Genomic DNA, 17,431 nt, shown 5'->3' with positions numbered 1-17,431 from the left:
CATTGCTGCATTGTCTGTGCTCCACACAATGGATTCATACTGCCAAACTGGACTGTTGCTAGATGACTAGATTTTTCTTGTCTGAAAGCATAGCTGGACTGCCTAATGGAATAAATTTTGTTCCTTCTAATATATGTTCTAAGTATTTGATTCCTTTACCACTCCAATATGGAAAGTTTATCATATTATTGTTTTGTAATATGTCAGGGTTGTTCCAGATAGGTGTACGTTTGCATGGGATTAATGAAGACTCCGTCAATTTTAGAAACTCCCACCATGCTGTCAGAGAGAAGCTGATGTTGATGCTTTTGAAGCATTCATGTCGTTGGATGTTTGAGCTGATAAATGGTAGATCTGAAATCTCTAGATTATTGCAAAGTGCTTGTTCTACATTTAGCCAAGGTTCGTCTAAGAGGGTATGTTTTAGCTATCCTGAGATAAATTGAAGCCTGTTGGCTAAGAAGTAGTGCTGAAACTTAGGTAGTTCTAATCCTCCTCTATCCTTGGTCTTTTGTAGTGTTTTTAAGCTTATACGTGGGGGTTTATCTTTCCAAAGGAATTTGGAAAATATTGTAGTTTCGATGTTTTTAACTGCATGAGTAGTCTATCAAATTAAGTAATCTACGTGTATTTGTTGATGAGTGCCTACCTTTTATGAAACCAGTTTGGTCAGGACGAATTAAGAGGGGGGTTATTTTCTCTAATCTCTTTGCAGATTATTTTAAGGTCTACATTTATAAGGGATATTGGACGATAGCTTGAGGGATATACAGGGCAAATGCCCGGTGGGCCGATGGTGATTTTTTGTTTTTATGGGCTGTTTTTTTTTTTTTTTTGTAACGGTATAAACAATGAAAGGTGGTGGATTGGCCAGATGCTGGTCGATCTGTAAAAATAATTCAGTTGTTTGGTGGTGGCTATGGAGCTTCCACAGAGGCCAGCAGGTGGATGAGGGAAAGGTGAGGCAGGAGGAGAGACCTGAGATGGCCGCAGGTCAGGTGTACTGAAATTCAGGTAAGAAGTTATGACCTGCAGTCTATCTGGGTCAGATATAAACCAAGTTTAGGTGGAGTTTATTTTTGTTGTGCTGACTTTTTACAGTCAGTTACAATCAGAGAGTAACGCATTACTGTAATCTGATTACTTTTTAAAAGTAACGAGTAAAGTAAGGGATTACTATCGCAAAAACGGTAATTAGATTACCGTTACTTTCCCGTAGGAACGCTGCATTACTGCGTTACTAAAACCGTGATTTTTTTGCGAGAATGTCTCATGACAATGATGTAAGCGAGTGCGACGTTCGTGACAACAGCTGTGTGCAGATCAACAGTGGATCATATATCGAGTGCGGGAGAGAGTATGAGCGTGCAGCGTTTAAAGCGTGGAAGTACTGATCTTACTTTGAGTTTGATTCCATAAAAAGTGACAAAAACATTAGTGTCCGTTGTGCGTGGGAAGAAAACTTCTTTTTACAGCGAAAAAAACCCCTAAACTTCCGAGCAAGCACCGAGTGCGCTACGACGTAATGGGAAATTCACAGAGAAACTCGCGGATTCTTCCATTGACCGCGGCACACCTGCACCACGCACACCTCCGCCTACGCCACTCCTGCTATACAGGTGAAAATAGAGCAAAAGGACCGCTAGTCTGTGACTTTATTTATTTTCTGCTGTGTTTTACTTGCATCTATTTGAAAGACTGAGTGTAAACACAAAAAATATTTTATTTTATGTGCTGGAATTTGCAGAAAATAGATTTAAATGTTAAACTAATTTCTTCCTGTCAGAGAATGGAGCATATAATTTAATTTTTGCTTGATGCATAAAGTTAAAAGATTAAAACTGATAAAACAAGTTTAAAAAAAAGAGACTTTTCCATTTGATTACATTTTGTATGATGGATTATGCAGAAAAAGTAGAATTGGGCTGAAAGATCTATTGCTTTATTACCTATTCAGGTTGTAAATCGTGTTTTTAAAAAGTAACTAAGTAATTAATTACTTTTGAAAATAAGTAATCAGTAAAGTAACGGGATTACTTTTTGGGGGAAGTAATCAGTAATTAGTTACTGATTACTTTTTTCAAACTGCACCCAGACCCAGGTGGTGTTACCCTTTCCCCTGGTGTGGAGAGAAGCAGACCACCCCGACTCAGCAGCAGCAGGGAGGCCCCACACTCCAGACCCCAATCGGACAGCCAACTCCTCCTCCTAGCCCATATGTAGTGTTGATGCATGTGTGTTCTAAGGTGCATTTAAAACCCAGGAGGGCATGGAGCTACCTGCCAGAGAGCAGCAGGTAAGTGCATAGCCCCTCCTGCTAGCCCTCAATGTCTACGTGTATTTAAAATTGAGAGGTGGGCAACGACGCCAGGGGTGAGGTTGTACACCCTGATGGTAATTTGGAGTCTGTGTATCGTGCCCACCCCCAAGATCCTATATGTATGTGTTATGAGAGTGTGAGTAATGTGAATGTCTAAGTTGTGGGATAAAATTGACGCACAGGCAGCCAGAAGGGGACAGAGGGGAGGATGCCTCCCCTGCACCCTGGTGACACACCTTTACCCCAAGGCCCTGCATGTGTGGGTGATTGTGGTGGAGCGGGAAGAGGGAGGCAGCTGGAGATGGGGAGGGAAGGAAGGGAGGGACAAGTGACCCCTCCCTGGGGCCAGCTCCACCGCTGACCCCAGTAGGCACCCCTACACTCTGCAACCCGCCAGGGAAAGGGGGCCCAGGCCCATCCGGACCGGGGCCCAGTTCAGCAGCACCGCTGCTGTATATTTTGGAAAGTAATTTGGGGGTTTTAAGAGTAAGAAATTGTACCACACTTGGTGGTGTTTGTAGTTCGACTTGACCCGGTTTAAATTTCTTTTTTACTATGGATTTAATTTGTTGATATTCTAAAAATCTTTTCTTGTTGATCCCCATATTGTGGAACTAGTCTGTCTAATGGAATAAATTTTGTTCCTTCTAATATATGTTCTAAGTATTTGATTCCTTTACCACTCCAATATGGAAAGTTTATCATATTATTGTTTTGTAATATGTCAGGGTTGTTCCAGATAGGCGTACGTTTGCATGGGATTAATGAAGACTCCGTCAACTTTAGAAACTCCCACCATGCTGTCAGAGAGAAGCTGATGTTGATGCTTTTGAAGCATTCATGTTGTTGGATGTTTGAGCTGATAAATGGTAGATCTGAAATCTCTAGATTATTGCAAAGTGCTTGTTCTACATTTAGCCAAGGTTCGTCTAAGAGGGTATGTTTTAGCCATCCTGAGATAAATTGAAGCCTGTTGGCTAAGAAGTAGTGCTGAAACTTAGGTAGTTCTAATCCTCCTCTATCCTTGGTCTTTTGTAGTGTTTTTAAGCTTATACGTGGGGGTTTATCTTTCCAAAGGAATTTGGAAAATATTGTAGTTTCGATGTTTTTAACTGTATGAGTAGTCTATCAAATTAAGTAATCTACGTGTATTTGTTGATGAGTGCCTACCTTTTATGAAACCAGTTTGGTCAGGACGAATTAAGAGGGGGGTTATTTTCTCTAATCTCTTTGCAGATTATTTTAAGGTCTACATTTATAAGGGATATTGGACGATAGCTTGAGGGATATACAGGGTCTTTGCCTGGTTTTAGCAGGAGATTAATGTTTGCAGAATTCATATTTGATGGAAGTCTGCCCCTTTCTTTGATTTCCAACAACGTTCTGTAAAAAAATAGTGCTAGAATCGTCCAGAATTCTTTGTAGAATTCTGCAGGAAAGCCGTCTGGACCTGGAGCCTTATTATTGGGCATACTTATCAGGGCTTCCTGGAGTTCACCTGGTGTCAATGGTGAATCCAGTGCCATTGCTTGAGTGTCCAATAATTTTGGAAGAGTTATGTTGTCCAAAAACTGATCAATTTCTTTTTTAGATGGGTTTATTTGTGGTGCATACAACGTTTTATAGAAATCCCTGAAAATGTTGTTTATTTGTTTCGGGTCATATATTGTGTTCCCAGATGAATCTTGAACAGCACATATAGTTGTTTTTTCTTTATTTATTTTTACTGGTTTGCTAGAAATTGACCGGATTTATTACCATGTTCATAATTTTGTAAGCGTAGTCTTTGTACTAAGAATTTTGTTTTTTTATCAATTATCTCATTTAATTCTAGTTTTGTTTCGCGTATTTTGTTCAATGTTTCCTGATCTTGGTGTGACACATAAGCTTCTTCTAGTGATTTGATGTTTTTTTTCTAATTCCTAAATATTTTTGTTTTCTTCTTTCTTTTTATGTGATGAGAAAGAAATTATTTTACCTCTCATCACAGCTTTCCCTGCTTCCCATAGAACAGAGGCAGATATTCCGGGAGTGTCATTATAGTCTAAATATAGAGTCCATTCTTTTTTAAAATATTTAATAAAGTCTTCATCTTTAAGCAGTGATGTATTAAATCTCCAGTTATTACTTGGCGTAGTGTTATTCTTGTGCATTAGTGTTAAAGATACAGGAGCATGATCGCTGACAGCTACAGGGTGAATCTCAGTGTCTGAAATGTCACTCAGCAATGAGCTGCTGACCAAAAAATAATCCAGACGAGAGTAGGAGTGATGAACATGTGAGAAAAAAGTATATTCCTTACTGTTGGGGTGAAGGGAGCGCCATGCATCGCAAAGGCCAAAGTCTGTTTGATTATATTTGTGGACTGCCAATTATGCTGAGTCCCTGCTGTATTGAGCCTATCCATTTCTTCATTTAGTCCAAGGTTGAGGTCGCCTCCAAGAACAAGTGTGCCATCTAAGTGTTCAGAGAGTGCACTGAAAAAACCGTGAAAGAATGAGGGATCATCAACATTTGGACCATATACACTTACAATACATAGCTTTTTATCAAGTATAGATAGTTTAATGATTAAGAATCTGCCCTCTGGATCTATAACTATATCGAGTACTGTGAAATTAATATTAAATTAATTAATATACTGTTTATGTAATAGCATGCCACATCTGGCCTGATTGTGGTTTGGTGTATATGGCCCAGGCTCATAGAAAACAGGTCTGGCCCGGTTCCGGCATCAAGCTGGCACTTCTAACTGACTGGTATCATGGCAGGGTGTATGTCAACCAGATGTGGGCCAGGTCTGGCAATGATGGCAATATTTATGTTCCTATTTTCCTATTTTAGTTAGAAGATACAAATGCCATTTTGCAATACTATACTGCTATGGTGGCCAACGTTTCAAATGCAGGTTTGACAAGTTTGTGAGTGTACATTTTATCCAAAACCTAGTGAGGGTTTACTCATATTTACCACTGGGTGGTTGTAGCTCAGGAGGTAGAGCAGGTCACCTACTGATCAGAAGGTTAGTGGTTTTATCCCTGGCTCCTCCAGTCTGCGTGTCAAGAGTGTGAATGTAGTTAGCAAACACTCAGTTTAGAGAAAGTGTGTGATTGGGTGAATGTGACGTGTTGTATGGAGCACTTTGAGTAATATGGGTGTGGCGGGGCGTGGCCTGCGGTGCCGTGCAGAGGAGGCGGACACACCTGCACGGCATCCGCAATCACGCCCCGTCGAATTAAATATTGTACTGGTTCCTGTGGTTGGCGTTGTTGTTGTGGTTATTATGTTGAGCTGGCAGTGGGAGAGCTGCAGCTCTGGGTGCGGATGTACAGCAACCGTGAAAGTGTTAATAAAGTATGCTGCAAAGCATGAACGTGCACCAGGATCTGCCGTGGTCGTTTACAATGGGAGAGTAGAAAAGCACTATTTAAGAATCAGTCTATTCACTGTCTGAACAGAGTTACGTCATGTTACTTTTGCACTACTATGTTCCGGCACATGTTGTTATTACATGGCTTGATTAAGGTACACATTAGGCTGACATCTGGGGCCAGAGCTGAAACTGTTCTGGACCAGCACAGGGCCAGCAGTGTGTCTGCAACTGGCCATGTGCTGGCCCATGTGTGGGTTTACCTCTGGTAAACCAGATCTGGGCCACCAAAGGTACGTCATTCTTTGCGGTATGTGGGCCATGTGTAAGCACATTGTGTGGGACAGATCCGGGCCATACCAATTTTGCTATGTGGGATGAATTATGTAAAAATGGAAACATCATAAAATTGAAAATGAACATAAAGTAACATGTACTGAATAGAACATCAGTATGGCCATCATTATCTGCTTGGAAAGTCTAAAGTTCCATGGCTTTGAATAGCCAAAGAACACAATGCCCAGCTTAGAGCGACTAAAAGTAACTTCTTTTAACATTCTGTCCACTAATAATAGTAATTTGAAAAAAAAATATTTGGCATTTTTCATCAGTTTGGGTTCCTCTGTTTATAGTAATTAACCCAAGTTTTAGAATAGAATAGAATACCTTTATTGTCACTATACAGTTGTACAGTGAGATACAGAGCATCTCCTACTCAGTGCAAACATGCAGGGGGAGGGCTCTATCCGCCTTAGTGCAGCTTCCGTACCATACCGTGATGCAGTAAGTTAGCAGGCTCTCAATGGGCGAGTGCTGGAAGGTCAGCAGAGGATGTCTGGGATGATTGTACTAAAGGCTGAGCTGTAGTCCACGAAGAGCATTCGGACATAGCTCTGCCGCTGTTCTAGGTCACTCAGCACAGAGTGGAGGGCGATGGAGTCTTCTGTGGACCCGTTTGTGTGGTATGCAAACTGGTGGGGGTTGAATTCTGGGAGGAGGTAATCCTTGGTGTGCTGAAGGACTAGTCTTTCAAAGCATTTCATGATTACCGGCGTGAGGGCCACAGGGCGATAATAGTTCAGGCTGGTGATGGGAGACTTCTTTGGCACTGGGATGATTGTGGCTGATTTTAGACAGGATGGGATGGCTGCTTCATCCAGTGAGAGGTTGAATATTCTGGTAAAGATTAGGGTGAGCTGGTGGGCACATGCTGTTAGCACTTTACTTAGCACTGACCCTGCGCTGTATTCACCTAGAGGCACTGTGTGTAAAATCAATTTAAATAGCTCTCATGCTTAGTCTGGGTTTTAGTTTGGTGGCCTCTTGTCTGGGGCGACCGTGGCTCAGGGGGTTGGGAAGCGCATCTGTAACCGGAAGGTTGCTGGTTCGATCTCCAGGCTCTCTGTCCTTGTCATTGTGTCCTTGGGCAAGACACTTTACCCTACCACCTACTGGTGTTGGCCAGAGGGGCCGATGGCGCAATATGGCAGCCTCGCTTCTGTCAGTCTGCCCCAGGGCAGCTGTGGCTACAACCGTAGCTTGCCTTCACCAGTGTGTGTGAATGCGAGAGTGAATGAATAGTGGTGTTGTAAAGCACTTTGGGTGCCTTGAAAAGCGCTATATAAATCCAATCCATTATTATTATTTCTTGTGATGAGTCTTACTTCCACTGTCTTCTTATTCCCAATGTATCCCTGCTGTGTTATGCATCTGTCTCCAATTCATCCAAACCATTTTAAATTACAATAAAGAAACACCAGAGCATTAACCACAGCCGAATACTGTGGATCGACACATTGCAATTATAATTTTTGCCTTTTTCTTTGTTTATTTTTTCCATGTTGTATTATAACTTACAAGGATTTGGCTCCCTCCCTATTAGATTATATCGACACAGAACAGAGAAGTGCATCAGAGCTGTGACCACAAAAAGGAGAGAAGAAATCGCTACTCGGAATGCTAATGTTTCAAAAGTGATTCAGAGCAGCGTTCGATCTCAAATCAAATGGGACTTATCACATTAATGCTAGATTAGATCACAGTGCTGCTGTGGTTGGTTGTGCATGCCTTTAGAGGCAGGGTCTGCTCACTGAATCAACTGTAACAGCTGTAAAGTGCTGTTGTGAAATTGCTCTAAAACACTGAGGACCATGTTCCCATTTGTGAAAACAGCACCATTGCTTTCTTCTTGCCATTAGAAAGAATGCACATCTGTACTCGACTACAGAAATCTCTTCAACTGGCATCTTTAATATACGTTGTACACATTACTGCTTCCACTCTCTATAGTATCTCAAGAAACATCAGCGCAGCTGATTAGAAAGATAAAAGAAGTCTCAATCTTAATGTTACAATGTGCACTAGTCCACTAAGCATCTGGGTGCAAACGTTTTGGGGGGCTTTCAGTGGAGCCAGTGTACCTAGATGGAAGGAAATATTCCTTCCTAGATGGAAGGAAATTGAAATATTCAATTTCCTTCCATCTGTTCTCCACATGGACTCAATGCAGTCACAACCTGCTCAAACATCATTGCTTGTAGTCTGAGTTCTAATGACCAAAGCACAAATGCAAACTAGATCATACATATTATGCTGGAGTGTTGGTAAGAGACATAAACACACAGGACACAGTGAAGCGGTTTGCTTTTTTGTTTATTTTTTTATAGCTTTTTTTTCCATTATTATTTAAGACTTTTCCCCTTTTTTCTTGCTATCAATGCTTTTGGCACTACATACTTAGGGTGACATGTTAGATTGTTTTTAAAACAAACATCTATTCAAAGCCTTCATCTTGTGGCAAGCAAAGTATGAATAAAGCTAATAAAAATAAAGGTTTACATTTGTCCTCCTTACTTTACACATAAAATAAAAACACTTTTTTGGACCCCCTCAAAAACGGGGGTATTAAAATATTTGACATTTGTATCACAAATCAATGTAATGACACAAAAAGTAAAACCTAAAAACTGTACAAAAATGATAAAATTCATTTTAAAAATCGTCTTGTGATCAAATGATGCTTTATGCGTTGTTTTACTGACCATAAGCCTGATTAAAAAAAGATGCCAGTTTACTTCTTCTGTTGGATGAAATTCAGATTCACTGGATGCCGGACATGAGGGACCAGTGGGAAGTTGGGATTCGGATGCATCATAGAACCTAAACAAAGAGAAAAGAAATCCCTTAGAAAAATAATGTCTCTTTTCCAAAAGTAATAAAAAAGCATTGCTGTTCATCATATCTAACCTTGGGCCACAAAGGGTTTACCATGGTGGTAGCCTCCGTTGCCCTGCTGGATGAAGTTCTGGGGCATTCTGTAGGGCCAGGATGGAGACAGAGTGTACTGAGGGGTTTTATTGTGCTCCCATAACCGAGAGCCTTGGCTCACAGCTACAAATGAAGCCGGGTGGCCAGACTCTGTAGACAAAGGGGAAAAAAAATCTTTCTGTAACTGTCAAAAAGAGACAATTGGTACCGGTAAGAATTTTAATCCTAGTGCAGATTTTGCAAATCAAATGGTGTTTTGTGGGTGCAGCACCCATAAGGTAGTAATCAGGATTAGACTAACAAGCTGAAATCAGCATGCCACAGGGAACTGCAGAAGGGTCAACACTGAAAATGCTGACTACTTGCATAAATTTGATTTATTTACAAATTAAATCATTAAAACTTGTGAAATGCTTATGACTATAATAATATCATAGAAAATTTAAAAAAAAAACCAAACAAACCAAAAAAACCCCCAACTAAATACAAACTAAAACAGCTAAGTGTATGAAACTGACACTGACAAGCCTCAGAGCTCGGGTAGACTGTCGCTCCTGTGTACCTCGTTCTTTTCACTAACATTTTTAAATTGTTAGGGTCAAGAAACAATCCTCGGTCTCATGCACAATCTTTTTGACAACTGCAAACTCATGAGGGTTTGGTAACATTTCCTCTACATTTGCACCATTTTCTTTAGCCTCTCCTAGCTGTGATTGAGATCTGCAGTTTCCTAAGACATACACAACCTAAATCCGAAACATCATCCTGGAACAAAAACTCCAGATTTACTTCTGAATGAAAGAATTCCTTGATTTTCTCTGTAAAGAAAGTGCAGACTCTAAAGCAGCTATACCTGAGCACTAGAGTCAGGTGATTGTGTAATAAAATAAGAAATGGTTTGATGCTTTTATTTAAAGCTAAAGATAGAGACAGAATCCCACACAGACAGATGGTGACCCCAAATCACCCAGTGGATACCTGACTTGACTACAGTGCCATTGCCCATGAGTGACCCAGGTTGTGCCAAGTGGTTGTGCCAGTGTCCTTCCCGTCCTGGCCCGCTGATGCCCAGCTGTCTCCCCGCCGGCTGGGCGAAGATTATGCTGGGGTCATTCAGATTCATGGTGCTGGGGTTTCCACCTGAACCTGTGGGACTCCCGTTCCCAGACGCTGAACGCAGGGCGAATTTCATGCCAGGCGGAGAGGGGGCAGTGGGAGAGGACGAGGTGAGGACTGGTCCATGGATAGGCCAGGAGGTGGAGGGAAGGTGGACTGGGTGAGTAGACTGTCCCTGGGACTGGTGTGACTGGTGCTGGTGGGTGGGAAGAAGTCCCAGTGCAGTGAGTGCACTTGGGTGATACTGGCCTGGGTGGGAGGTAGGAAAGCTAAGGAGAGAGAGCGGGACCTGGGGATGTGCAGACTGCTTGTGGGGACCAGCAGAATTGGTCTTAGTGTGGGAGGGCTGAGTAGAACTGGAGTGGGTGGAACTTGGGGGAACAGCAGTGGGCTGTGGTGAGTAGGGTGGAGTCTGACGACTATCAGACTATTAGGAAGAAAGGAAGAAAAAAGGAAGAAGTTAAAAATCAGCAATCTGAACAAGTGATGTGCAAATAAGTTCTAATTTTATTTGTTCGTTATTTTTGGATTCACATATAAAAGTGACGACTCTTTAGACCATGTTTTCTTAAATTCATTCATAAATCACACTAACTACAATCTTTTTTATTTTTATGGCAAAATGTAATCATTGGGATTATTGTAGGTTCTTTACCTACAATATAAACTGCCTTGATTCAACTGTTATTGTGATTTGGCGCTGTATAAATGAAACTGAACTGAATATGCCCAGTAAACTTATTTTCTGTTAATTATTTGCATCTCTTTCCAGAAGCATGCACTTAATTTTCAGTTGTTTAAGTGAGAGAAGATCCTATGACCTACAGTAGTTTGAGAGACATTGCAAAGTTTAATAACTTCCTTCATTATGAAAACTAAAACTACACTGAAGAAAAGCGGATCACATGTTGTTACATGCTGCCATTTATAGTTCTCAGAACTGGAATTGGTACCAAAAAAAAAAAAAAGAAAAGAAAAGAAAATCACATCTCAGTGTTGAATATGCATCACTTATGAACTTCTGTCATATCTGTGCTAGCCAGTGTCAGTGATTATTTTGAAAGCGTAGTGTGTGTGGAAGGTTAACTGTTGTACTTACACATTCTGAGGCCTGTCTGGTCCTTCCAGGACAGTCTGCAGCTGTCTGGGGAATAGGGATGGACTGAGAGCTCACTATAGTTCGCACCATGTGAGAAGCTGTAAAAGAATAAAAAGCCATATAAGCTATCTTTTGAGTTCCCACTGCAGAGAATATCTGATGTGTCCCACATCTGATAATTATAACTCAAAATCAATAATTGTTAGGGCATTTACATACATTGATATTTAAGATTTTAAAGAGACTCATAATAAGGTTGGGCGATATGTAAAAATCTCCCAACTGACAATTGCCACTCCAATAACAATGATATTCACGCAGATGACTTTTTGATGGGCAGAGCAATCACGCAAACACTGATTAGCACGTTTAGAAATTATACATTTTGTTTAGAGGGAATAATTTACCTTCTTTATATGTTTGTTTCAATATTACCGGTAACCCTTTAAGACCTACCATAGAACCAAGTCCGCCCGAGCTTATCGTTATATTTTTACATGCTGTAGTCCTATTTTGGGGAGTATTTCAAGTTGCTATACATCAATATAGAGCTGGGCGATATGAGATTTTTTCATATCACGATATGTTTTTTTCATTTCAGGCGATAACGATATATATCACGATATAAGCCAAATAACTATATTTGTAAGATTTAAATGTGCCGTTGCTCACAAGTAAAATGTGAAATAATCAGCTTGTTTTTATTTAAATATTTATTTCCCATAATAAGTTCAACAGGGTAGATGTACTTAAGGAACATGAGACTTTTTCAGATAAATAAAGGCAAATATTACAAACTACACAAAAGGCAGCCGCTAAAGCGTTTAAGTTTCAAAATAGAACAAACGAAACAGACTACTAAATTGTCAATTCCACTTAGAAACAAAATATTAATTCTAAAAATAAATCTTAGTTTGTTTTACAGAAGAACAGACAAAACTGACTAACTTTTGTCAATATCAAATAAACTGAGAACTAAAAGGAAATTCTCAATCTCTCCTTGTTGTATAGCTTAGCTTTTCAAACAGTTTTAACAGTTACTTTAGTCTGACAAAAGCCGAATGACGAATTAGCGCTTCCAGTCAGAGACTGAGGCTACGTCCACACGTACACGGGTATTTTTGAAAACTGAGATTTTCTGTTTTCGTTTTAAAAAATAATCCCGTCCACACATAAAGGCAGAAATGAAGGAAAACGCTGCTATGAACATGCCAAAGCAGCAGGTGGCGCTAGATTCCTAACCGTGCAGAAATGTTGGCCAATCAGAAGTCTAGAAGCCTCGGTGGGAAAAAGTAAACAAAGCTGGGGCATAGAAGCAGAACCGAGTCGTATGTGTGGAGGGACAGTAACTGTGTGTATATGTAAGCATTTAAACACTGCAGAGAGTAGAATTAACAGTAACAGTATTGTAGAAATTCATTTCATCGAAACAATAACGTGGCGCACAGTGTGACGCATGCACCAGTTTATTGTATTTCCAGACTTGCTTTCGGCACAATTTACAGTGCACGCTACTCTGTTTTTTGTCAGACTTGAAATAGCCGAAATACCTTCACACTACGGAACTTCTATGGCTCTTCTGTTCGACAATCTCTCCGGCATTGGAACCATCATCTGTTTTCTCTTCGGTCACGCTCGGTTGATTTTTCTAGTCGGCACACTCATTTCCTCCATTAAGCGCTGGCTCCATTACCCGCTGGCTGCTTCCCAAACAAACACACGTGCGGCTTGGCACTTGTGCTGTACGTAACAAGTCACGCGACGTGACGCTGCGGCTGTGATTGGTTCGGCTCTGCGCTACTTAATTTGGATTGGCTGACCTTTTTTTTTTTTTTTTTTTTAAGAGGACAAGAGCGGCGAAGTCTATCGCGATAGTTTAATTTCTCTATCGAGTAAAAGTTATATCGCGATACATATCGTTATCGTTCTATCGCCCAGCTCTACATCAATAGAACTGTTATATCCCAAAATTTTATAAATGTATGCATTAAGTCCATAGTAACTGCATAAATTGCAAAAATGTGCAATAAACTACAAAAAAAAAAAATGGAAAATCGTTTTTTTTTTTTTTTTAACACATATTTCTAGTTACAGAAATTTCAGAGGTATATACCTCAAAACTGTAAATACAAAAAAGTTGCACAAAATAGTTTCCAACCAAAGAAAATTTACTTTGAGTGTCTTCATAGTGTTATTTTTGCCATACACCAATTTTTATATACAGCATGAAAAACGAAAATAAATATTATTATGTAACTTAAAAAAAAAAAAAAAAACTAAACTTTTTCCAACAGTGCAATTTGAGTTCCAAGCATCTCAGAAACTATACAGAAAAGAATAAAGTCAAACATGACTTTTAAAAACACCATTATAGGCTTTTAAAGGCCCTGAAGGTAAAAACTATGTTTCCCACAAAATATGACATCACTTCCGATTTTGGCAGGCAATGGCAGACATGCAATAGTTCGCGCTGATGTCTTTTCCAACGTAGAAAGTGCTATAAACAGCTGATCGGCAAAGCATGTTTCTGGAATACTATGCTTTTGTTGCTGCAAGTGCTTTTTATGCTATTTTTGCAAAGCTATATGTGGAAGGAAACCGTGACTTAGGACAAGCTGAATGCGTAAGAAGTACGTACTCCTCCGGTTTCCTATGCAAAAAAAATTATTGCGCTAGCTTATGTGGTAGCAATTCTACCGGGACTTAAAAATAGTTATGCAAAACGGAAACACCATCCTGACAAATATTCATTTTCATACACAACTTCAAAGGGAAAAAAAGAAGCTTTTTTTTGTGCTGACCTGGTGCTCCGGCAGCTCTTTGTTTGAGGTGACGATATTCAGGGCAGTCTCGCCGTACATGCCCCATGTCCCCACACTGGAAGCAACGCCGATCCTTTGGCTCTCGTTCCTCCTCTTTGATGTCCTCATCTTTCTCATTTTCCTTCTTTTTTATTCTGACAAAAAAATTTCAAAAAAAAAAAAAAATCATGTCACCACAAGAAGGTATGGAAAACATGCCAGATTTAGTACAAGTCAAATAAAAACAACTTTGACTGAAAATATATATCTGAAGTTTGATAGTTGAAATTAATTTACGTCCAGTGCACTGACTTCGTACTTTAACATCCATGGCTGGTTGATTGAATAGAAAAATGTTAGGCCCCAAAGTTATGATATTATATTCTGTACTGTACAGTGCTGTGCAAAAGCCTTGAGCCACCGCTCTCTTCTTTACATTTTGTTGTCAGTGAGCCTGCCTTTCTTGTAAGGTATCCTGAACAATGGTCTCCACGCTTCCTGAAGGTCTTTCAAAGGTTTTAGGACAATGGCTGCTTTGAGACTCATCTTTGGTCTTGTCCTTGTACCTGACCATTTTCAGAGAAATGTTTTTTTAGTATGTTAAGCCCCTTTCTCGGTCAACAGTTAAAAAGAAGCTTAAAGCAACGGATGAACCAGTGTGATGTCTACACATAACAGATGACAGACAAGAACCAATTTTAAATTGTACCTTTGGGTACTTTGGTAATACTGGCCTGTCCCAAAACACAGCATTAGTTCCCATTTGTTTACTTTAACCTACAAAAATATACCAAAGTTAACACAGTTTGACAACCACAAATACAATGTTTGCACCAACAAGGTGAATCCCAGCATGCTGTTAGCCAAAAACTTGGCATATGCTGGGGTGTGCAATGTACCCATTAGAAAAAACCTGAGGAAACTGGACAAGTAGAGAACAAAAGAAGTTGCTTACCAAAAAAAACAAAAAAAAAAACTGGAATTTTCCTGAGAGATACAACTGGCCATTCTCTTGATTATTCTATTGTTCATGGAACTCTCATGAGAAATGGTCTCAGTGGATGGGTGGCTGTCAAGATCACATTCTTTTGGACAGTTCCCTCCACAGCTTTAGTTGTATTTTTTAAGATGTGAGATAAAACAACTGAGAGAAGTTCTTCGTATTTGAGCATATTGATTTTTTTCTCAGAAATCTAGCCAACTGAGAGATAAATCTCTGTGACTTAAGAGGGGACCACCTGCGTCTCTTTGGACAGTCCTTCATGTAGTGTCCAATCTTTCCGCAGATCCTGCAGCACCGGTCATTAGGAGCCAATTCACCATCTGTCAGCACCTTAGAGTCAAAAAAGTATTCCTGCAACAGAACAGAAGACATTCAAAACACAAAACACCATTAGGCTGGGATACACAGCACACAGCAGTCAAAGTCTGAACATTCAACTGTGTTACATGAATGACCTACCACTTCAGTGCCCGGGACGGGATAAAAGGGAGTTCCAAACAGCTTTCTCCCATTTATAAATGCCTTCATGATGAAGTTTGTCACTGGTGGAGGAATGAGAGGCAGCATAAGTAACAGGGCATTTTCACAGTTTCAAAGCAAGCTTCTGCAGACGTACCCAGGCCCAGAGCAGTTCTGAATCGATTTACATAGAATCCTGACATTTGTCTACATATTTCCCCTTCATAACAACTGTACGGTGGGTTATTTGTTTATTTTTAATATTCGTTTGGATGGAGTGTGGCCACTTTGACAAGTGTCCTGACACTGTAGGTGGCACTATTTGCTACGGCTCATTTTCACTAAACGCACAGTGGATTCACAAGTAACAACTTTATATAAGCACTAATGTTGAGACTTCAGGACTGGAAAGCAATGGCTGACATCACAATGACAAAACTTATGTTTCACATATAGTCTATGGTTTTGGTGCCCATTAAATTTGTTTTCAACAATGGACGGGAATCAGAATAGCATTCTGCCTGATCTGCTGATGTGCAACCACGGATGATCTGATATCCACGTGTCTGTGTTGTTCCCACATCATCATAATAAATGTTGTTCCAGGTTCAACATTGCAAGTGACCAATCACATTGTTGTGACATCCCCCTTTTGTGCCTTTGAAAAATGCCGCCTTAAAAAAATCTACTTCACTTGCGAGAAGAGAAACCGCTTCGGTCCGCCGATCCAGGAACTTGAATTCTTTGAATTTCCGGATACTTTTGTTTAATAAACAGTAAGCATTATACATATTGTCCTTACAGAGGCGGTTTCTCTTCTCGCAAGTGAAGTAGATTTTTTTGAAGGCGTTTGTTTTTTTCGAGGTGGCGGATGACGTCACGAGAAGGTGATTGGTCACTTGCAATGTTGAACCTGGAACAACATTATTTATGATGATGAGGGAAAAACACCAACACGAGGATATCAGATCGTCCTGCAACCACACATGCTGCTACACTGTGATTTTGTGTGTATTTACATTACTATCATAACCTGACAGGACCTGCTGTTTTGATCTAGTCTCTAAACCATCACAATTTGTCCTTCTTCTGTTCATTTTCAAGCATCAAAGTACAATGACTTCAACAGGTGAACAACTGTAAGTGTGGGTGCAGGTGTACAAATATTCAACCAGCCTCATCCTCTGGGCTAATCTACAATGGAAATGAAAAGCTGCAAGCAATGTGTGCACGGTGTACATATTAGAGCATTGGTGTCCAAAGACTGTTGCTGACTGTTGCCTGCTTTTACAGGCAACAACTGCAGAAGGGGAGACTAAATGAAAAAAAATGCTGCTAAGATCCACATAAAAGATAATAAGAGGATGAGAATGATGTAGAGGGTGAGCCTTTATAGCACAAGGTAAGACTGGCTACTCAATTTTTTCAGAGTTGTTTGAACCCAGTAGGAGGCTAAACTGACATGAAAAAAGGAAATAAAACCCAAGAATTGTCTAAGATTGTTCAACCACCAAAATTACACCATAACTTGACAGAGGTTTTAGGAAACTTTATCATAACCAAAGACAAGTTTTCAAAGTCTACAGAATGCATCAATAAGATATTTTTTGTATCAGGTATGGCAGGCACTTACTTTTACGAGAAACTCCAGCACCGAGGTTATGATTCAAATCAAAGGGATCTAAGAAGAAGAGCATATCAGTGGGATGAAAACAACTGTGAATCTGGAAGCAAATCAAGTTTACAGAGATGCAGAGCCATGTTAGCACCTTCAATAGCGATGCATTTGCTGGTCCACTGTTTTTCAAACGTGGTGAGGCGTTTCCTTTGGCGAATGCTGATCACGTGCTCTTTGAAGTCAAACTCTTCAGTGTAAAAGCGTAGAAGTCCCAGCCACAGCTCTCCCACAGACTCTGTGTTCTGCTGATTCTCTAAGTGATGACGACGCTGTGAGAACAGAGGAAACTAATTCCAGAGTCATTACAAGACAAACTGT

At 40.2% G+C, this 17,431-nt stretch overlaps 1 protein-coding gene and 1 long non-coding RNA gene across 7 annotated transcripts in view; both read right to left on the bottom strand.

The window, feature by feature from the left end:
• Positions 1-8,324: 8,324 nt before the first annotated feature.
• tut4 (terminal uridylyl transferase 4) overlaps positions 8,325-17,431 on the bottom strand; it is a 42,803-nt gene continuing 33,696 nt past the window's right edge. Inside the window, exons 23-31 of one of the 6 annotated variants that reach the window (XR_013902728.1) lie at positions 17,205-17,382; positions 17,069-17,116; positions 15,436-15,518; positions 15,212-15,327; positions 13,974-14,128; positions 11,173-11,270; positions 10,363-10,500; positions 8,937-9,107; positions 8,325-8,849 (exon numbers count right to left, since the gene is read on the bottom strand). Coding sequence is in view for 3 of the 6 variants with exons in the window: in XM_026147012.2 (XP_026002797.2) it covers positions 8,761-8,849; positions 8,937-9,107; positions 9,936-10,500; positions 11,173-11,270; positions 13,974-14,128; positions 15,212-15,327; positions 15,436-15,518; positions 17,069-17,116; positions 17,205-17,382 (1,503 nt within the window). In the remaining 3 variants the exon portion in view is untranslated. Of the gene's footprint in view, positions 8,850-8,936; positions 9,108-9,935; positions 10,501-11,172; positions 11,271-13,973; positions 14,129-15,211; positions 15,328-15,435; positions 15,519-17,068; positions 17,117-17,204; positions 17,383-17,431 lie in introns of all 6 variants that reach the window. The other 5 variants (XR_013902729.1, XM_026147012.2, XM_026147017.2 and 2 more) reach the window with 5 other exon arrangements.
• On the bottom strand, positions 14,410-14,814 carry LOC113009019 (uncharacterized). The gene is made up of 2 exons (XR_003270106.2): positions 14,683-14,814; positions 14,410-14,539 (listed from the first exon to the last, which is right to left on the bottom strand). It is a non-coding gene; the product is annotated as an uncharacterized LOC113009019 (long non-coding RNA).

Source organism: Astatotilapia calliptera, chromosome 17 (assembly GCF_964374335.1).
Source record: "Astatotilapia calliptera chromosome 17, fAstCal68.1, whole genome shotgun sequence".
Classification (NCBI taxonomy): domain Eukaryota; kingdom Metazoa; phylum Chordata; class Actinopteri; order Cichliformes; family Cichlidae; genus Astatotilapia; species Astatotilapia calliptera.
Note: the sequence above shows the minus strand (reverse complement) of the source record. Positions and strands in the feature narration are given on the sequence as shown.